This window comes from Chelmon rostratus, chromosome 12 (genome assembly GCF_017976325.1).
Source record: "Chelmon rostratus isolate fCheRos1 chromosome 12, fCheRos1.pri, whole genome shotgun sequence".
Lineage (NCBI taxonomy): Eukaryota > Metazoa > Chordata > Actinopteri > Chaetodontiformes > Chaetodontidae > Chelmon > Chelmon rostratus.
In genome coordinates this window covers 3137284-3159357 of record NC_055669.1, presented here as the reverse complement: position 1 = coordinate 3159357, position 22074 = coordinate 3137284, and the positions used below count along the sequence as shown (strand labels likewise).

The window sequence follows — 22074 nt, the reverse complement described above, 5'->3', positions numbered from 1 at the left end:
CACAAGATGGCAGATCAGCTCCAATGTAGACATCCACACCTTATGATGCTTGAGAAAAGCAAAAAGAGTCTGTTCTGCCCCCTGAAACAGTGAAAGAGCTGAAGCAACAAGTGTTGAGCTTGTGGCTGCTACAGCTCCGCTGTCGAAGGGACGGATACAGGAAATCTTTCCTGCCACATGCCATTACACTGTACAATAACATCTGAAGATAATAATAATAATACAATACTTCTTACCACTACTGTTTGCTTTTGATATTTTATTATTATGTATATAATTTTTGTACTGCTTGCTATTTCGATATTTTATTATATATAGTTTGTTCTTACAGTCACGGTACACTTAATTTTCACTGCCATTTGCATTTGATACTCCTTTTGTGCAATACTTTTTACTACTGTTTACTATTTGGCTATTTTATTATTTTGTTATGTATATAATCTTTTTACTGCTCGCTATTTTTATATTTTATTCTGTATAGTTTGTTCTTTATAGTCTTATTTTCACTTATTTCACTGTGTGTAATGCTGCTGCTGCACTGCAATTTCCCAGCTTGGGATAAATAAAGTCTATCTATCTATCTATCTATCTATCTATCTATCTATCTATCAGCAAACAGCAGCAGTGCCCTCAACAGATAAACAAGCCTCTCAGTACAGTGATGATAGAATTACAAATGGTAATGTGTCATCATGACTTCTTGCTGAACCTTCATATAATAGAATGGATGATAAGATCATCATATAAATTCCTCTACTTCTGATTTGCATATTATCATCATCTTCAGTGTCAGTGGAGAGTTGTGGTAGTTATTAAAACTGTAGCTATGACCACTGTTATATAAATGAGTTATGAATAATTATTCTGGATAAAGCTTCAGATATTAGCTTCCATCTACCTGTCTATTCATACAGTATAAACTTCATCCTCTCCTGATCCCTGCAGCTACACAGATCCTTTGGACAGTTGTTGACAAACGTTCATGCACAGAGTCTTTTTGTAGGATTTTACATCATTTATTTTAATCATGATTGCAGTTGGTGTGCAGGTTCTTCAGTGTGACAGCGTCAGCGAGTCCAGATCAAAGTACAGTGTGTGGATTGTTACAGTGAGTGGTACGGCGTGAGGCTGTTCCTCCAGCGCTGGACTGTAACTCAGCTGTCCGGTCCAATACGTGCCTGGAAAACTGGAGCTCACACACTGGAACTATGGTGCAGAGAGGAGGCGGGGTGACAACAGTGGCCGCCAACAGAAAGAGAGGGTTACGTAAAAGAGCTGGAAAAATGGGTTTAAATAAGGTAAAGTGAAAATGTGTGAAAGTGACAAGAGGAGAAAGGAAGGAGAGGGGGGGCCATGTGGTCCAGGTTTTCCATGCTCTCATAAGCACTGGAATTAGGAATCAATCAAAGGGAACTTCCCACATTACTGTGTGTGTATCTGCACGTGTGTGTGTGTGTGTGTGTGTGTGTGTATGAGAGAGAGAGACACAAGACCACAGCTGGGATATGTGCAGTTATCCAGGATGCTGTAATACTCTGTTTACAGACCAAAATAGAGAAATGTGAAGCTGACATTTCACCACATCAACAACTATCTGTAGCATCAGAGAAGGAAAAGATACTTTCAGGAAAAGGCTGCTCGTTTCTGCAAGTCCAGATTCATCTTTAACATGGCGATTTTTGTTCTGATGATAAATAAATGATTACAAAATGACAGTATGTTATATTCTGTATTTGGAACTGCTAGTGTTTTGAGGCAATAGTACAGTCTGCCATTAAACAGTAACAACCATCATGAATGAGCTTGAATGCCGTCCTACTGTGTGGATTTAATGCACCTCCATGTTTAGTGCTGCTGCCTCTGATGCATCAGTGAAGCCAAAGACTCCAGGCTGGCAGACTTTAAAGTACAACATGTTAAATTAATTACAACATGAGGCTGCAGTCACATACAGTATATGTGGAATTAAGACAAGAATCGAAAAATAAACAAAAGCTAAGCATTATTAGAAATGTTGAATGTTGAATCCATCATATTCCCTCAAGTTCACTGGGATTTATCTCACTGCTGTAGTTGGTAGAGAGGCAGCATTACTACAGCTGCAAAGTAAGTGTCCTCTGATCAGAGTTCTCCATGTCAGATGGTTTGAAGGTCTAATTTAATCAAAACTTAATAGTGGAATTCATCAAGAAAAACTCACCTTTTAATGATTTTCACCTGCCAGTACTTCAACAGTGTTATTAACAGCAATGTATATAATGCATTATAGACAGATAGACAATAAGAAGAAAGAGTAAAAAGTTGGTCCACTACTGTCAGCACACACATTATATAAGACATCCATCATCGTGGGCATAAAAATGCTCTATACACAATTTTAATGAGCAGTTAAAGTGCCGTGCCTGTGTACAATTTTCAGGAACATAACTATTTCTGTTTTATACAACTTTATATTTCTAAATATAGTCTCCACTACATTTATCTGGCAGCTGCAGTTACTTGTTACTGTTCAGATTCTGCTGAACAAACACATGGATGAGTTTATAAAACACACTTAAAGATCAAACCAGTAGTGCGACCCCTAACTGAAAGAAGCAGCATCTGGTCGGAGTTCCTCGTCACGTTGTGTGAGCTGTGCCAAAGTGTTATTTCCCCTCCAAACTTCGGGTTTGATTTCAGTAAATGTTTGAGGCACAAAAATGTCAAATTAGAAAAGGTGCTTGCAAACCCACCCACACTTTTATGTTAGCCTGGTTCCACACCTTTGAATGTCTGCCCACATCTCTGTATTGTTCATGTTGAGTAATCTATGGAAAGTGTTTGTGTTAAATGTCTCTCAAGCAGGAGGAAATGGTCCATGGCGACTATATTCAGTGGTGGATTAATTCATATCAGTGCTCTGGTTGGTATTCCTGGCAGCAGGACGGTGTATGTAGGACTGAGTCACCAGTGCAACAGTGTGGCTCACTGATGTGTTTTAATAGTTTCTGGACAACATGGAGCTCTATGGCACACAGGCACAGGCTGACACACACACAGCACTTCAACATTTGCAGGACGTGATGTGAAAGTTCACAGTTTTTGTCAGAAAGGCTCTGGAGTTAACAGCTGTGAGACATGATGCTCTCCGTCAGCTGTAGTTCACTGCTGTGGGCTGCCTCTGGCTAAATCTTGTATATTCTCTGAGGCAGAGGCTGAAGTTGACACTTATAATGCTGTTTTAAACATATTATGAAATGACAGAAACCATTTCAATAGCTTAAGTGATTCTTCCTACAGTTTGTCCAACTGTCCATAAACCTATCATCCTCCTTTGTCCTGCGATGGTTTTGTTTAACTTTATGGCCTGTAAGAGCATCAGACAGTGGAGGGTTTAACAGTCCTTGTTTAAGTGCTTTAAATAAGACATATGCATGGCATGTTTTTTCTTAATTGAAGTGAATGGTTCTGTTTGCAGTCACTGATCTGGTGAGCAGAGACGTGTTGGTGGAGCAACAGGACAGCCAGAGCTCTCACTTTAATGCCCCTGAACGTCTGTAATGGTGTGTCTGCTAATAAAGTTGACAATGAATGATTGCAGTGATAAAGTAAGTGCAGCGATGCAGATGCCAGATGCTGCTGGAAACAGAAAATGTTCAGCGATTTCTTTTTTTGTTGTCTCACATGTTGTCACGAAGCCTGGGTTTTTCCTTTAATGGCCACGCTGAGTGTTCCTTGATAAATGTGGTGACGGGATGCCGAGCTGGAAACAGTGATCAAACCTTCTGTGTGTTCTTGTCTGTCGTCTTTCATTCATCATCGTCTGGGTTTAAATCTTCCTGTGCGTCAGTTCACATTTGTAAATGGTGGCTCGTAGCGTTACAGTTTAAAGCATTTGAATAACAATACTTTCTGCTAAGTTTCTGGGGTCAGCAATAGTGTTTTCACTTAATTGGAGCTTTACAGCCTTTAACCTTTGTTCATGTCTGTGCAGGAGGCGAGTCGCTCTCTGCTGAGCGATTTCTTTTCTGTTTGTTGGCTGGTATTTCTGGTTTAATTTGCAAATCATGAATTAAGCTCAGTGTAGTAGCATTTATCCATGTTGGTACACTGATTGAGACAATGCAGTGCCCAAGAGGAGAAAACACACAGTACAATTATGAGTTAGATTTAGTTAAATATAAAATCATACAGTGTGAGGCAGTGAAGGATTCTAATCATTGGTCTAGTGATCTGGTTGTTGTGTTGTGTTATGACTGGAACTGGGACCGATGCACGAGAGCAGCCACTATTTCATAATCTACTCTGATTGTTGTCTCAGCTCAGCTATGATGATGTTCTAGTTTTTCACAGCGGGTTGTATGTATTTTTCATTAATGGGTTCACTTTATTACAGCTGTTCACACAGTCAGCAGCACAGACTGGGTGTAAACTGTGGAGGACTTTTCTTTGCTTTGACACAAAATGCATTTGATGACCACACCTTTCACATTTCACGAGCTGTTTTCTCACTCAAACTCAAACACCACCAAAACTCCACTCCCCGCTTTGCACATGTGTCCAAACTATTTCAAAAACTGTTCAGAATAGAATAATAGAACATGAAATGGCTGTAAATTAGACTGCAATTTGCTTAATTCTGCTACATCTACATATAAAAGCACCCAACCCCACAGCGGACTACTTTTCCTCAGGGAGGGGAACCCTGTGAACTGACTTTAGTGACATTTACAGTTTTTTCCTCAATTGCCCACTTTGCAGTTCTTGAAGCATTCATAGCAATCAGCACATCACTTCATGCGGAGCAGAACGACACTTCATTTGTCCTGCAAAAGGCCGTCACCAACTCAGAACAATGAACTTTGGTGTCTGTACTTTGGACAGAATCTGACAAGATGCACTCAGCTGCGGACAATTACTGGAGGAGAAACCACCACTGAGCAGTGACATGTGTACATGTAAACATTTATACAAGTATATGAAAATATGTGAAACAGGAATCTCAGATGAACATGAGACTTTGCCAGATGACTGAAAATATGAAACATTTATGTTTGAAAGGTTGCAGTGCCTGTGAATATTCTCATTCATCCAGGTCATTGTAAGCTTGCAGTATTTTTGCATGTGGATTTACAATCTGAACATTTGCACTTGAGAGTAAGACAAGCCATTAGAAAAGCAGTGTAGTCAACTTTGGTCACTGAGACAAAGTCAGTGCATCACTTGGGTCAAGATACAAGAATACAATAGATTTCAGAAAAGAACAAAGTGTTGTATGTCTTTAACCACTTTAAAGCAAACTGTCAGCTCATAAACTTCTGCAGACTGAAGTTATTGTTGTCATTTTGCTGCACAGCAGAAGCATCAGTGAGTTTGGGATGAAGAGGACCTGACTGTGGAGAACATCAGATCAGATGGATGCAGCAGATGTGTCCTGCTGCCGTCTGGACTCGTTAGCATCATCTAAATAAGCAGGGATTTCATGTGGGTGTCTGACACTCCAGCTTTGCTTATTGCTTTCAGCAGACTAAAGATGACTTTGATTAGCCCGCTTCCTGTAAGCCGATCCAACGGAGAGTTAGAGGAGCGACGGCAGGAGAGCGAAGGAGTGACACGGTGGAGGATGTGAGTCACATTCGAGCCCTCGACCCTGTGACTCTGCGGTTTCGGAGTCTGGGCTCATGGGAGAACGAGGCTCAGATCAGACCTGCTGCCCTGATCGGACTCACAGGAAAGGTGATTTTCACTCGGTGTGGGCTCAACCATTATTGAATGGAAAAGGTTTTTGACAGTGAGCTGTGGGAGTTTGACAAAAGTGCAATATTTGCAGATTCATGCAGGAACTCAACTTTCAGAATAAACTAATTCTGACTTTTAATGTCTCAAACTCTGGCTGCAGACTGACATGGCAGACTAAATGAGTGTGTGATTAATGTGTGGTTTAACTAGCCTCCAGCTGTTTGGCACTTTTCATCCAGTTCTTTGCAGTTTTATCAGCTACCTGAGCTGCTCGTCATGTTGGTGTACCTTCCATCGTTTTGCATGGACCAAAGCAACATTTTGTCCTGTGAGTTACGTTTTTTCTCTGTCTGTCTGAGAGGCTCAGAGTAACAAACCAGATGTTGAAATCTAATGTCTGGGGGACACATTAGCTCTCTCTCCTGTCTCCCTCTCCTCCTCCTCCTCCTCTCATCTCCACCTCTCTCTCTCTTCCAGTACTTTCCACCACTTTCCTCCTCTCTTCACCTCTGCTTGCTCTCTTTTCATCACTCACTTCTCCTCTGCTTTCTAGTGTTTCCTCTCCACCAGCACTGAAGCTCTGGATAGAAGCTGAAGCAAAGTCTGTCGATTTCATATCATATAATTAAGGTTCTATAACTTCTTGACTTCTCACTTTCAACCCGGGGTTGTGTCAGTAGGATTCTCAAACTCGTAAATGCTAAAGCTTCACATAAACTTTGGAAGGTATTTCTTCACAGAAAAAAGACTGTAGATTTGTTGCCCCCATCATTTATGCTGAAGGTGTATTAGCAAGGGATGAAGTGGAAGAATGATTACAGTAAGTAGAAGCTGTTTCAGTACGGCCACCTGAGTATAGCTTTAAGGGGGAATGCATCAAAGTCTGTTTAACGGTGTTGGGGAGTACTTCTGCATATGTAAAAAATGAAATAAAATAAAAAAATATGTGCATTATTAAACCTTTTGTGGCTCTGGAGGGAGTCAGCGTTGGTTGGTGATAAAGACATTTGAAAATGGAAATCATTAAAGCGAGGGACAAAACTGAAGACTAGCTGAAACGTATGAAGGCTGGACAAACCAACAGAAAGGTTGTTTCCAACAACTTGCACTGATGTTTTAGTGTGTGATGGTCAGGAAGGAGTATAAACCTACAGTACAGCTGAGTAAACACATGAGGCAACACATCGAACTGCCGGTCACTTGAGCTCCGGCAGCAGACGACCCCAAAAATCCAGTGAGAAGTCAAGCTGATGGTGTTCTGGTACCAAAACTAACATGGACAACAACCAGCCGCTTGTACTGTTCCTATGCAGTGGACTGAAAAGGCCAAAAAATGAGGAAAAAAGAATAGAGTTTGGCTGACATGCTGGACAGAGAGGCGTGTAGGACTGCAGGACCTGCAGAGGGGCTGGAGATACAAAGGTAGCTTCAGGTGAAGCTATTTACCAGGATGTCACACAAACGTCGTCATCAGTTGCCAACGTCAGTTACCAATATCAAACATGTCTGAAAAAATCTTCATAAGAATGACTTGATCTGAAGACTTCAGATTACAAACTTTACATATGACAGATTTTATGAGTTTTCTGCCAACTATCAACAGCAGCTGACCCAGACTGGAAGAGATAATATTGTGTGGTGCTGCCTCAGTTTTGATCCTCTTTTCCTGTCTACTGTGAGTCTGAAATGGTTTGGGAGTTAAATGCTGAATAAGTGCATCAAAGACTTGAAAAATTGTGACGTCATCCTTTAATGCGTAACACTGCATTCATGCCAAGCTGGATATCTGGTGGAGGTGGGATGGACTCTCATGTTAACGAATTCTCACACCATCAAGAGTTGGTTGTGTAAGGTATGAAACATTGTGCATTGACGATGTAACAGCGTATCTATTAAATTTGGTTTTAATTACACCGAATAGCAGCCTTTGCTTGATGTGAGGTGGCCATATTTGCTTGGTTTTCAGGTCTCCCAGTCATAGTTACAATTTGGGAGTGATTAATTCTGATATGACATGACACTCTACTCCTGCTACTTGATGGTAAAACAAAAGCTTGAAACAGTAAACATGCCTCATCATCCATTGTTAACTCCTCATCAGTTCTTCACTACGTCGACTAACATCTGTTTACTGTAATGATAAGAGCTGATAATCAAACTGATGTATGTCTGAACAGTGGGTTGATGCTTTTGTTTTTTTCTGTTCCAGTCATTCTGTCTAACCCCACTTTAGTTCAGAGACAAGACCTGAGGGCTCTCACTTCCTGTCTCTCTATGTAATGCATCATGCAGTCAAAAACAAAGAAAAAAAATCATCTGGATGTTCCAAAAATGTCTGAAAATGTTCCTATCCATCACTTACTCCTCTTTCAGCACCTGTAACATGCACATGTGACTGCTTCTCCCCATGGCTTCAGGGAAAATCTACATCACACACAGCGTTCAGAATGATGGACTGCATCAGTGAAGGCTGCAGGATGTCTCTGCTGTTATCAGTGGGATTATGGAATGAAGAGATAATGATGAGAGCCTTAGTTTGGATTGGTTTTGCGTGCTGCAAATGTGAAATCCACAATAAAAAAAAATCTTGGATGATGCCGAGATTTTTCATTCGACATCCAAACAAGATTGCTTGAGGAAAAATCAGCGATTCACTTTATTCCATCATGCTTCGACTATTATATCATATTCGTCTGCCTCAGCCACCTGCACCAGTTCACCGATGCAAACGTCTGTGGCCGGGCTGAGAAATCAAGGCACACATCTCACGTAGCACAGGGTCCAGCTGCTCTGCACTGCTGTCATGTCAACTTCAGAAAAGCTTTAGGTTTGACGATGACTATCTTGGCTACCCTAAATTCTGATTTCCTTATATTTTAAGACATATGGATATCTGGTTCATGTATTCTCTTGTCAGTCCACAAGTGTAACAAAAGTTTTAAGGACATTAATGGCATAATGAAAAAAATAAAAATGGCACTGGTACCTCTGTTTTACCTGGTCTCAGGTAAAGAAAGCTGTTCAGAGAAAAGATACAAATAAATCAAATGGAACTTGTCCATCATCCAGTGTGCAGCTCCCTTGGCAGTACTGGAGATCAGTTCCTGCTCGCAGACACGGTGCATGTGTAGGAAAAGCTGATCACAGCCTGCTGAAGGCTGCTGGCAGGACCTACAGCAGCTCTGGGAGTATTTTACTGTGTCCCTGTTGTTTCATAACAGTGGAAGAGTTTCCAGCACTGAGGCTGTTTAAAAGCCGCCCAGGTGCCAGGTTTTCTGTAGAGTTTGGTTGCTCGTTATTCTGTATTTTCTTGTCATCAGCAAAGGCCATAAAAAGACAAAAACAACAATGATTGTAGCAGTGTGAATCAAAGCCTGACATATTTCATTCCTCTGTGCCATAGAGCTCCAAAAACTGTTGAAAACACATCAGTGAGCTGCACTGTTGCACTGGCTGACATGTTTCTTCACTACCATGAACACACACTATAGTTTATTTTGACTCAATCCCTCATACACTGTCCTGCTGCCCAAAGTGCTCTCAAGAGCACCAAATGTGGATTAATCCGCAGCTGAAAGTAGTCCCCAACAAACGGACTGTTTCCTCCTTTTTAAATAACATTTGATTAAAACTAGCGAGCCCAAACACATTACACATCACCGCCCCCTAATGCAGTGCACCAAGGTGGATTAATCCGCCTCTGAAAATAGTCCCCAAGAGATTCCCTCCTGTTTGAACAATGTTTGCAAAAAACTATAGTGCCCCGCTGTGCCAGGAAATTACTGAGCCTTTTTATCCACCTCACAGTTTAACCCTGATTTTCCTCCCACCTCCCACCATCTTTACATCTTTCATCTGTTTCTTCCTTGCCCACTCCCTCTCTTCTTCCCTCTGTCTCTCTGTCTTCTTCTCTGACAGTTGATGAATTAGACAGCATCCAGCATTTGAGTGATAAAGAGGTTGAAAATTAATTAATTAATTCTAAACACACAGACTAACGTATTTTTGGTCTTTTAGTGAGATTTGTTGACAGTAAGAAGAACATAGAATATCAGCAGGCTTATCCTTTAACATATCAAATTGGTAAGGGAGTCTATGCTTCACTGCAGTGTTACTGCTGCAGTTCAACCCTGAACCAGGAAGTAGTCACTTCCTATCACAGAAAATCACAGATGATGAAACCCTTACAATTTGTGCCTTTCATTAACCGTGATGATGCTGAGCTTCATGAAGGTGCTGTGGAAGGGTGTGGGTGAATTTCCCCATGTCTCATCTAAATGTCAGGCTGTCACACTGGCCAAATATATACTGTTTTCATATGTTCAGTTGATCTCTTTGGTGTCCACAAAAGCTCCACAAGCTCCTTTTGGTCTCACTTTGAATTCTGGGTTTATGATCTTGTTTGTTCTTCATTCCTCCACCTTTCCTGTGACCTCTGACAGTTAACCTCTGAATGCATCCCTTTCATTCTCTCTCCTTTTCTTTCTTTTCTTTCCTCTTCAGTGGCTTTTCCAGTCACCTCCTCTCATTCCATCTGTAGTTAAACACACATTACCTGTAAGTAATGAGTATATTAATGAACCAAAGATCTCAATCTCCAACATAACTGCTCTCATTTCTCCTCGTCGCCCCTTTCTTTTGCTCTCTCTGTACAGATTTTTAGCTCAGTGGCAGTCAGGAATGTGTATGTAGATACCGCTGCTATCTTTAAACCAGACATTATGCACTACGATATGGGTGTGTGTGCGTGTGTGTGTGTGTTGTAAACCAGATGCTGTTCTCTATGATCTAGGACAGATAAGATCCTTAGCGTGTGTTTTCTAGAGTGCTTTGGTGTGTGTGTGTGTGTGAGTGTGTGTGTGTGTGTGTGGTCCTCGTGCTTTCAGACATTTAGACCAAGTGGTTTAAAGACAGTTGTACAGAACACACAGACATTCATACAGCTTGGTGAGTCTATTTGAGTATGCAGTTGATGTGAATGGGCGCCTTTCTTCTGCATCCTGCTAGGTGGTCACTTACCACACACACACACACACACACACACACACACACACACAGACATTAGCACATAAACGTGATGGTTATATAACTTTTTGATGTCATCTCTAGAGGATCCCATCAACTGTATCGAAACTTTCCTGCTAAAATTCATGCATTCATAGTCAATATGTTGTTTTTACATTTTGGAATGATCTAGTTTGAAACCATCTCTTTTTTGTCCTGCTCTCTGTGATCTGCGTCTCATTATTTTGCAGCTGCTGCAAAAACACATTTCAGGTAAGATTGCACCATTAAGATAAGGAGCCAGTGGTTACTTTTCAATTAATATTCCCCTTGAAAGATTGTGTGTGCCAGGTTGAGTTCTCTGGAGAGTTCATTAACAACCTCGTGTCAGAAGCTGCAGGCCAGGAGCAGGGGGCCCATAAACTAGTCCATGAAGCAAAGCTATTAACTCCCCATGTGCTCGCCGGCTTTGAAAATGTGCCATTGTTATAAATACGTTACTTTTACTGCATTTTCATTCGGTTTTGAGTTGATGTGGACCGATCTGCCCTGAAGGGAACCGGGCTGTGCTTCACCAACCCAGGCTGACATGAAAGCAAAGGCTCTCTGTGATGAAGTCTTATCAGACACCAGTCTATGATCTGAAATGAATCTGTGCAGAGGGTCTGGTCTGTGTCCTGAGCATTCCCAGTCGGAGGTTCACCAGCATCTGGCTGGGGCTTATTTTCCACCCTGGGATCCTTCCAGTGGCGCTGCTGCTTCCAGGAAAACTAAATCAACCCCAGGAATAATGTCTACAGCAGGCTGGACGTTCACAGGACAGACTGGGGAGAAAGACAGAAAATATAGGGGGGAAGACTGGAAAGAGCTTGTTCTCCTTCATCTTTTTGAAACATTTTATTATAAATTAACAAAATAAAAAGGCAAACTTGTTGTAAAGCAGCTGAAATCAACCTTGTCTTGGCAGTTTTTTTTCTTTTCAACAAGTAAAGCAGTGTGGAGCATGTGCTAGTTTGAAAATGGTTTTAAATAAATGAGCTTCAACGGTAGAAAAAGCACTAACCTCACCAGGCTTCCAGTCCCACCTGCACTAAAAACGTATGATAGGACAGGAGTGAAGGTAAATATACAACACACTAAGCAGACATACAGTAAAAAAACACTTTGACCGTATAAGAAAATAAACTGCTGCTTCATTACATACAGAAAATAAAAGCATAATAACTAGAAGGGAATGCTGTATATTAAACACAACCCTAACCCTGGTTTTACCTGACATTAGATTTCTGACTTGGCACCTTTACAGTAGCTTAATGACTAAAAGATTTTTAGTGGCATAAGCATTCATAGGCACATGTGGTTTGATGCTGTGAATACATGATTAATGAAAAAACACAACAGCAACGTTGTTCAGGGTTCTTTAAGGGATGAAAAAATGGCTAAAAAGTGACTCAGCAGAACCAAGATATCTTGACTTTTAGTACCAAAAACACTGGATCCTACATATCCCACAATGCAACCAATAGCATCTTTTCATCTGACCCTTCCTGACCGGCCAACAACCAAGTCTTTCTCCACACCTCCATTTAAGCACAGCAGGAATAAATGAACTAGTGAGTGGACTTTTGATTTAAGATTATTTAAGACACAACATGATAACCGTCACTGTCTCAGGCTTCTTTACAAACATCCTCCTGAGCAGTTCATACTGCTGTTTCTACAAGGTGGATAAAGCTCCCTCTGACTAGTAAAAAGATTTTTGATGAGCCTTGTTTTTTTTCTGATGTGGAATAAATGGAGAACCCTCCACACTGAAACATAAATTGACGTGAGAAAAAGTCCACAAACTCAACTTCTGGAAGCACATTTTCTTGAAGAATGGGATTAACATGGTAATCATTGGAGCCATCTCTGTACGGTTCACAGTGATTTCTCCACCACACCACAATAAGATGTGTAGACATTCATTCATATGACCTCTGCGGTTTTGTCCTTTTCCAAAGGTGAAATATTTTCACTAGTTTGACTTCTTTTGTGAGTTAAATGCTGCTCTTGCTTGTTAAGACTTTGGTGTGAGAGGCAAAGCAGCAGCGGGGGTCAACATAAAACCACATTCCCTGCTTCAGACTGATCCACAGTCATTTAGAAACAAACATTGACACAACATCTGTTCAGTTATTATCTTATTCACACTCATTCAGAATTTCTTCCGTGTGTGTGTCCATCCCTTGTGTTAATAAGCAAAGACGACATCATAGGTCATCTGGTGTCCACCGTCCCATGCATACAGCTTCTTGTCTAGCGGGCTGTAAGCCAGCTGGGAGGTGTGAGCGTGCATGTTCGTGAGCGCCAGGCCCGGCACGGTGTGTGTGAGCGTGTGCGTGTCATAGGCGTATGTCACATTAGCGTAATGCCGCTCTGTACTGTCCACCGCATAAAGCACGCCGCACACCAGGAAGCTGTTTCCGTAGCGGCCACGTCGAAGACCTGTGCGGAAGCTCCTTATTGGCTGCAGGTCTCGGGGGTGGAGGTGAATGAGAAGGATCACCTCCTGATGGAAGCCCTCTGTGTCCAGAGCCGGGTAGAGCAGCCACAGGCCGGACTCATCAACAGCAAACTCCACCTGGTAAATATAACATAGTTACAGAGGACCAAAAATCTAAAAGTCTAAAACAGGTTGTTATTTCAAGTTTCTTTTACATTTGTGTCTAAAAGCGGCTATAATCTGTATTTCTAAGTTAACAATGACTACTTGTACATGAAAGGCGGGACTCGTAGTGATGAACCAACAAATAATCATTAAATAATTAACTCTATTGTTCCCCTCAGCTGTACAGAGCATTTCAACATCCATCAACTCATTGTTCTGGCTTTTGGTGGAGACAAAACAGAGCTAAAAGGAAGACACTCCACTATAAATGAATGATGACTTTGCTCTGTGCCTGCTGGATGTGGAAACTGGCTGGCTGCTTACAAGTTCCCCACATCAACTACAAAGTTAAGTTAGTAGTATTTTTTAGTAATCTTGCCATTTCATTGAGGTTGCTAGGTTTGGTACCATCGTGGCTACATAATAAAACTACACTAAAACCTGGGCCAGAACTACAGAAAGCTCTCCAGCAGTTGTTCCCTCTCCTCACTATTTGCCCCTTTGAACTCTTTAGTGATTTGTAGTGTTTTCCTTCCCTCCACTGACCTTTCACGACCCTTTGAAGTGTCCCGAGTGTATATTCCACCAGTAAATCATCTTGCAGTTAGCACAATCACATAACATATACCTGACTCTTACCTCAGTCTGAGTCCTGTGAGCTTGCTCCTCCAGTAAAGCATCATGCAGTGTGTTCCAGGCTGCTACATATCTGTGTCTCAGGTCGTATCTGATCACGTCCCTGCTGAAGGCACGGTTGTAGTAGAAAGCTCCATTAAACACGACGTGGCCCGTTCCAGTGAAACTGTAGGGCAGCTTGTATGAATTACTTGCTTGACCTGAACAGAAAAAGCACACATGCAGCAGGTCAGGATGAGCGGAACCATGACAGCACATCAAGGTGTGACGCATCCATCCATTAGCTTAATGTCTCTGCATGGTTGAAAATAGATTATGGGTTCATTCCTTCTACACACACACACACACACACACACACACACACACAAACACACACACACACACACACACACACACACACACACAACCACAAACAAACAACTCCTATACCTGATTTGAAGGCGTCCATGTCTCGGAACTCTAGGAGGTTGTTGCCATAGTGACCATTGGTAAGGTAGATGACGTTGCCATGGCCACGAGCATCTCTCATCCACGCTCCATCACTTAGGCCATAAGAGTTCTGCTGGACCGGTTCAGAGAAGCTGGCTACTGTGTCCTTACACACTGCTGCAAGAACACACACACCAGAGGTCACACTGCGAATCAAGACTCACTGATATCAGTGATGAAAACACTAAAACGTGAGCAGAACAAAGTACTGTATTATATGTATCTCTACCAGGCTTTTTTGTGGGCTTTGGTTGGTCAGCGGGGCTCTCCGTCCAGCTGAGTCGACTTTTAGGTCCTGGCTGAGAGTCTGCCGTGGGAGACGCATCAATGGGTGGACCTACATTGGTATCTGAGGCTGACGTGGTATGCTGATTGACGTGCATGGTAGGCTGAATGGTAGTTGTAGTTTGCTGGAAAGTAGTTCTCAGTTCAGTAGTTGTTAGTTTTGCAATTTTTGGTGGTGTGCTGGTTGTTAATTTAGTCGTTGGTTTGATGGTGGTGGGAGCTGGTTTGGTTGTGGTTGTGGTTCGTGGGGAGGTAGTTGAGGGATCTGTTGACTGCTGGGTGGGTGCAGGCCTGCTGCGTGTCCTCGATAGGTCCTGAAGGTCTAGTTCTGCGCTTACAGAGGTTGAAGGTCCTGGGAGCTGGTCAGAGATCAGTAAATCCACTGAGGCATCTGTAGTTAGAGTAGCTGTAAATGAAGAAAAATTAGAGTTAGAAGAGGAGAAGACAGTTTTACATTGAGGTTCTGCAGTGAACCAGCAAATCATCTGTATTTTCCAGAGGATCCTATTGCTGAATGAGATTACCAAGATCTGATATGACATCATCACAATCAGTCACCAGGAGGTTATGATATACTCCAATCAGTACTGGAGCAAATCCATCTGCTTTGAGGTCAAAGCAGCTATAATCAATATTTCTATATTAACAACAGGTCACATGGTTACTGTGAGTGAAGGGGGTCACTCAGTGGTGACCCCACAGAGACCCATCACCCAACTATTAGTCTGAAGTCTGCGAAGCATTTTAGTGTCTTTCAGCTCTTTGGTTTTACGACCTGCAACTTTACTGATAAACCCACCACACCTGTTCAGCACCAACAGCAGACAGACACGATTAGCAGCTGGCTGGTGAACACAGTGCAAAGCCTGATATTCCCCTCAGACGTTGGTAGATCAGAGCAGAAAGAGAGTGAATATTGGGCTGATCAGGTGGACATAAAGTGATTCCAACTGAATGCTAATGTTGCTTTGTATGCTTCGTTTTCTAACGAGTACATCATATCAACTTAAGAAGATGATGATATGTTAACACGGTGTTCACCACACGTTTCCACTGCCAAAAAAAACGTAGTACTTCCTGTTGCATCAAGTCCTGATAGTATATACATAATATGACATAAAAGCAGCACTATTAGTCATAAGGGTACATCAGACTTACTACTCTTTCCTTTCTCCTCCTCCTCCACCTCCTCCTCGTCCTCCTCCTCGTTGTAGTTCGCCTCCTCTGCCTTGTAAAAGGTCACGCCCTTAATGACCATGCTGTTCTTGTCCTTGATTGGCTGCTTTGGTTCTGTCTTGTATTTGATTGGCTTTTGAGAGCCTGTCTTATTCCTGATTGGCTGTTCCAGACCATCTTGCTGTTGGTTCTTCTTCAGCTGAACTTCATAATTTTTCTGCAACATGACAAGAAAGTTTCTGTCTAATTTACAAAAGATTTAGGCTCTTCAGCTGAGATAAGAGTATTTTATGGAAACAGTTAAGATACTGGAGTCTGTCTCAGACGGTAAGTACCTGCTTGGCGTAGGCAGCTGCTCCACTTTTCTGTCCTGCACGCTCCAGATCATTCGCTTTCTTTTTTTTCTGCTGGGCCTTCTTCTCTTTCTCCTTTTCTTTTGCTCTTTCCTTCATGCGCTCTTTCTCTCTTGCTCTCTCAGTAAAATTACGCGCAAAAGCCTGGCGTGCACACACAGGATGACAGTACATAAACAGTCAATGGCACACCCAGCAACTACATGAAGAATACACAGACTGGTGACAAATGAAAATCAAAACCTAAATAAATGAGAGGTTTGATGAGCATGAAAGTGATATGAGTCATACGCTGTGACTCAACACAGGTCTCAACACAAACAAACAGCCATGAGAGGTTTTGGAGCAACGTGAAGCCAAAGTTTGAGCTCACAGAGCTTCTACATGAAGACGATATCAGGTAATCAGACATTTTTTGTATTCTTTACTTTTAGTGTTTGAGAGAGAAACATTTAATCTGCAGCAAAACACACAAAGTTTACCACTACTACACTTTAGACTGAGTGTGACCGACACTTCCTAAGGATGTAATGAACATCCATAAATGGGCTTAGAAATCATTGGAAACTCTGGAACATCAGAGTTTTATGTTTCCTTCAGTATCAAAGTGAACTGAATCCACACTGCAAACAGGAACTGCTAACGGCCAATTCATCTTACTTTTAATGGTGCCAATTTGACAAAATGTAAACAAATATAGGCTCAAAGAAACATTACACTTCCTGTTTACAGCCCCCAAAGCCTAGGCTAAAACCTTACAAAATGCACATATCATAAGGGGACTTGGCGACACAGTAACTATTCTTCCACGACAAAGTGTCAACATCATCTTCTTGACAAGAAGCATCAAGCTTCAAGGAAAATATGATTTTGATTAGACACTAGAACTACACACGAGAGACATGAGAGGATGTAAAAAATGTAAAGGACCCTGATATCCAATTCACGACCTCACTTGAAATTAGACAAATTGTTATGTTTTGCATCTTCATCTGGAAACACTTTGCTCCTATTTCTTAAAGAGGTGAGAAGTCTTTTCTATCATCTGTTATACAGTCTGAAAGTATCTATTATGTGATTGGAGCTCCAGTCTTTGGCTAAAGGAGAGCCTGAAAACTTCCATCTGCTGTGTACCACTCTGTGGCATTCTTCTTTATGGAAAGCAGATTTTTTTAAGTGAGTTTGGAGTTACATTTCCTCCATGCATGACTGGGACCTGTAAGGCTCAGAGACGATGAGGCGAGCGGGAAAGACTGTCCCAGCCCAGACATAAACTCTTAGAGACACTCCCCTCCGGCAGGAGGCTGCGGTCCATCAGGACCAAAACCACAACAACAGTTTCTTCTTGACTGCAGCTGGCCTCATGAACAGCCCATTGACACTGACTCTTATCCTGTCCCATGGACACCACACATTACATTAACATCAAGTCTCCATATCTAACATGACACATGGCATTAATGTCAATCTTATTGCACAGAATCTAAAATTCTTCATACTGCTTACATTTGCACACTCCATCCTCTTGATTTGCAGTACTTGTTTTTTTCCTACTCCAACTTGGCAATAAACCTGTTCCTGTGTGTGTGTGTGTGTGTGTGTGTGTGTGTGTGTGTGTGTGTGTCTGTGTGTGTGTGTGCTCACCTTCTCCATGTTGTCCACCCTGGTCAGCAGCTTGGTGGTGACAGAGTTTAGCTTTAACAAATCCATTCCATACAGAGAGCCCTCCAACAAGTCTATGATCGTGGCCAGCTACACAGGCAACGTCACAGAGATAAATGACAGAGAAAGAAAAAAAAACAACTTGAAGAAGGAACTTGTCCTGAAGAGCCAACAGAAAATCAGTGAGAGCATCTAAGTTTCCACATAGTGTGTGTGGGGTGTGTTTCTACCTTAATGTCATCTTTGCTGGCCTCCTGCAGTTTTTTAAACCTGTACTCTCCCTCGCAGGGGTTGACAGCTGTAGGTGGAGCCATGCACACACACTTCTTGCAGTCCGTTCCCTTGGTAACTGTCTCCACAGTGTAAAAAGCCTCAGATGGCGATGCCAGGTCGCTGTCATGGATACGGCTGCAGTCAGAGCGCTTGATTGGTCGAACAATACAGCGGCACACACAGTCGGACCCTGATGACACAGTCTTGACTTTGTCATAATCCCCCAGCAGCTGAAAGAGAGGGACAAGGTTTGCTCTCTCTTTCTTTCAACTTACTCGGGCTGCTCAGATGAACGGAAACGTTAAAGAAGTTAAACATTTAACTTTAATATGAATGTATATTTGACACTCTGTATTAGTCTACACTGTATATGAAGCACAAATACTCGAATGAAAACTAAAAAGTTGCAGCATGTGTGATGATTTGCAGCTGCAGTGGTGAGCTGCCCGGGAGGATGATCGTTCCAGGCGTTTACAAACAGGCACTTTTTGGTTTGGAGCACTGAAGGATATTATATAACTAACCACTAGAAGGATGCAAACTGTTGCTGTGGTGCACACACACATACACACACACACACGCAGCTCTGGATCTGATTCACCACGTCACTTAAGCTGAACTCACAGACTGAAGGGTTTGGGTTGTGTTTAAAGGAAAAATAAAGTATAGACTTATAGTTATACAAGTAAAAACTGATGCGTCTAATACAATCACTTAATCTAATTTTCATTGAGGAAATGAGAACTTTAAGATTTACAGCATGTGTCCAAAAAGCACAAGTGCTCTGAATTCTCATGTGGGTTTCACTTGATGAAGCGGATGGAAAATATTCCTGAGTCGACCGCTGATCTGACACACAGGACTGTGAGCGAATGAGATCAGATGAGGCTTCATGCAGAGAGGCAAATCAAACCGGTCTTGGTCTGAATGTCTGGCAATTTAATATTTCCCATCATTATCCGTTTTTTTTTTTAGCCAGCATGGTCCATACAGAACTTCTCTTCAACTCACAGAGCTTTTACAACTGATTCACTGGCCGGCTAATGCTGGGAGGGTCATGTTTTAAACTGTTTTTTGTATTGAGGAGTGCTGTTTAAGTATGATGCATAAGGCCGAATTGAACACTGTCCAATTTTAATGTCTGAAACATGTGAAATCTTTCTTATATTAGTTTTTTGCAGTTATTGTCATTAAACTTCCAGTCTGTGTGTGCAGTTTGGTCATGAAGGACATTGCACTGACCTGGCTGATGATATTCTCTTGGTTGTCCAGTTCATCCTCCAGAGGCTCGGCGGTGGACTGCTGGACTCCCCCCTCCGCACCCCCAAAAGAAGCGTCTCTTCCGGGGGACAGCCGCTCCCCTGCCCGCTGGCTGTCCTCCGCTGTAGCCGCGGAGGGCGCACCCTTGCCCCGCTCAGCCAGGTCTGCTGCCCCGGTCGGCAGCATCTTCTCCGGCGAGGGCTCCGCGCTTCTGTCCGCCTCCAGAGCACCGAGAGTTCTCACAGCCCAGCAGAGCATCAGCAGCGAGAGTCTGCGCCACATCTCTGCACAGCAGCAGCCGACAATGAACTGCACACTGTGGCTAAATAAGCTCGTCCCAGGTAATTATCAGGTACTTGTAGCCAAGACTGGCTGAGCAGCGCTGAAGGAACAATCGCCCACGTAGCCACCAGTTTCTAAAGGAAGCTTCACTGGAAAATAACTGTCCGGCTTCCAAACGCTTCTAAACGACGGTCCGTAGGTGTTCAAAGGCCTCTTAAAACACCTCCAACATAGTCTGCTGAACAGACCAGAGCACAAGATTCAGCTTCTGCTGATGAAGCTGGGTGGCACCAACAGAGGACACAGACCTCCACACCGACCACTGTCCAAACCAGGACTGACTGAGAGAGACACAGAGGGAGCTGAGAGGGGGCAGAAAGAGAGAGAGAGACAGAGAGAGAGAGAGAGAGAGAGAGAGAGAAATACTGGTCATTTGGTTATCTTCCTCCTCCAGCAGTGACTCACAGTCAACAATCTCTTAAATACCTCTAACAATCCTTCATTTACTGCTGAAATATAAAAAAATAACTTGTTATAAATGTAATGAGTTTGGAATGGAAGACATTATTTTGATGAGGAGAAAAGTTTTTGTCTTCAGCAAAGAAAGTAAAGTTGGAGTGGTGGCCACCGACTTTCCCCTTACATCATCCATTAATTTGAAATATCTCATAAATCCATTATTTATTCATTTATTTATTTTGATTGGTGTTCTGACACATATTTACGTTAAATAATTTCATTGTAAGAGATTTTTCTTCAGTTTTCAGGTGTTTACCCAGATTACGGGTAAATTTATGGATGTATTAAAGAGCTTCTGAAAGGGCTCTCTGGTTGGATTAGTAGAGATGAAAATGTGAAATTTAAGATAACATGACAGGTACTTTTTAACTTTAACTGAGGTACAAATTCAATGGCTCACCCCCTAAATGGATAAATGAATGTATTCTAATATATGATTTTATATATGATACATATGCTACGTATTTCAGGAAACAGTCTTACTAAATATTGTCAAAGATATCCCAAACATTTTAATATAACAAAAATCAAGGTCTCTATATGTATTTATTACGGAACGTCTTTCATGTTATATGGTCAATTTTAAGATAAAAATGAACAAATAAAGCATAATGAGACAGGTAAATACAGACAATAATAACTGACACAATTGTGAGATAATCCAATACCTTTTTAAAACTCGGCTTATTGCTATGAAATAATTGGCTGACTGGCTGTCTGCTCAGCAACAGCCAGTCACACGACTGTCCGTGCTGTCCTGCCTGGTTTAATGTTAAGCTTTTTAGTGATGAAAAGAGATATTTTGAAAGAGGAAAGGACTTTGGAGAAAGAAAACCTTAATAATATATACAGAAAAACGACCTGAAATAAACTATGAATGAACTTTTCATAGTAACAAGCTGTTTATCTGCAGTATGTGTCGATCACAAAACGTATTATTAACGTGCTCCGTGGGTGTATTAAAAACAGCTTCTGTTCATGAAGGCAGTGGTAGATTAATGTAAAGGGGTGGCATTGCAGCTTGGAGGAAGAACATCAGGGAGGGTGAGGGTGAGGGTGGAGGAGACATTTTCATCATGTCATCTCTACGTGTGCGAGGGTCTCCTGGGTGTCCTTTAAAGTCTTTAAAGCCTCCTTCCTCCTCCCGCTGCAGGGCAGGTTTTCAGGGTCTCCTTTGCCTGACAGAGCACAGGCTTCATCCTCTCATGTTCCTCAGCTGTGCTCAGCCAGCTGTGCCTCCAGCTCTCCTCCAACTGTTTGCCTCGCCTGAAGTGTTCTTCCTATGACTGAACTGCTGGAGGAGCTTGATCCACATCAGTCTCAGCAGAGAGCCCTCTGTGTTTGATGCAGCAGCTTTAAGTGACAGCGAGGCCTCATTATCCTTTCGCAGTTGGCCTTCTCCTCTTTTTCTCCCTGGAGCTGGTGTGGATCCAGTTCAGGGACATGGACTGTACTTTGCTGGGGCATCCTACAGGGGGACCCAGAACTGGTCTTGTCATTTGCTATCCATTGACAAATGACAAGACCAGCCAGATCACCTGCTGAGGTGCTGCAGGTGATCTTCTGAGGATGGTGTAGAGGGGATGCTGAGCAGGATGGAGACCCTGCCTCTCCTCTTTTGACTGCTGATAGGTTGTTGCCTCAAGAGTCTGCTTTTTAGGAGGACCAGTCTCCTTTTGGCTGTCCTCATCAGACAGTCTTCTTGTTGCAGGCAGTGGTGTTCAGCTGCATGTCCTTGATGACATCCATGTTGGCTTTGTTCCCGCC

General features: G+C 42.3%; 1 protein-coding gene across 1 annotated transcript; it reads right to left on the bottom strand.

Moving 5' to 3' along the window:
- Positions 1 to 11622: 11622 nt before the first annotated feature.
- olfml2bb (olfactomedin-like 2Bb) lies at positions 11623 to 20105 on the bottom strand. The gene is made up of 9 exons (XM_041949151.1): positions 19489 to 20105; positions 18204 to 18476; positions 17956 to 18063; positions 16294 to 16455; positions 15941 to 16175; positions 14727 to 15188; positions 14438 to 14614; positions 14012 to 14208; positions 11623 to 13345 (listed from the first exon to the last, which is right to left on the bottom strand). The coding sequence occupies exons 1-9, from the start codon at positions 19786 to 19788 to the stop codon at positions 12956 to 12958; spliced, it is 2304 nt and encodes a 767-aa protein (XP_041805085.1). The 5' UTR covers positions 19789 to 20105; the 3' UTR covers positions 11623 to 12955.
- Between the last annotated feature and the right edge of the window lie 1969 nt (positions 20106 to 22074).

Excerpts from the sequence above, each read along its gene's own strand:
- olfml2bb (XM_041949151.1), bottom strand. The coding sequence starts at position 19,788 with ATGTGGCGCAGACTCTCGCTGCTGATGCTCTGCTGGGCTGTGAGAACT. Across the intron at positions 18,477-19,488 it reads AAGAGAATATCATCAGCCAG|CTGCTGGGGGATTATGACAA; the intron begins GTCAGTGCAATG and ends CCTCTCTTTCAG. Across the intron at positions 16,176-16,293 it reads CAGCTGCCTACGCCAAGCAG|AAAAATTATGAAGTTCAGCT; the intron begins GTACTTACCGTC and ends GTCATGTTGCAG.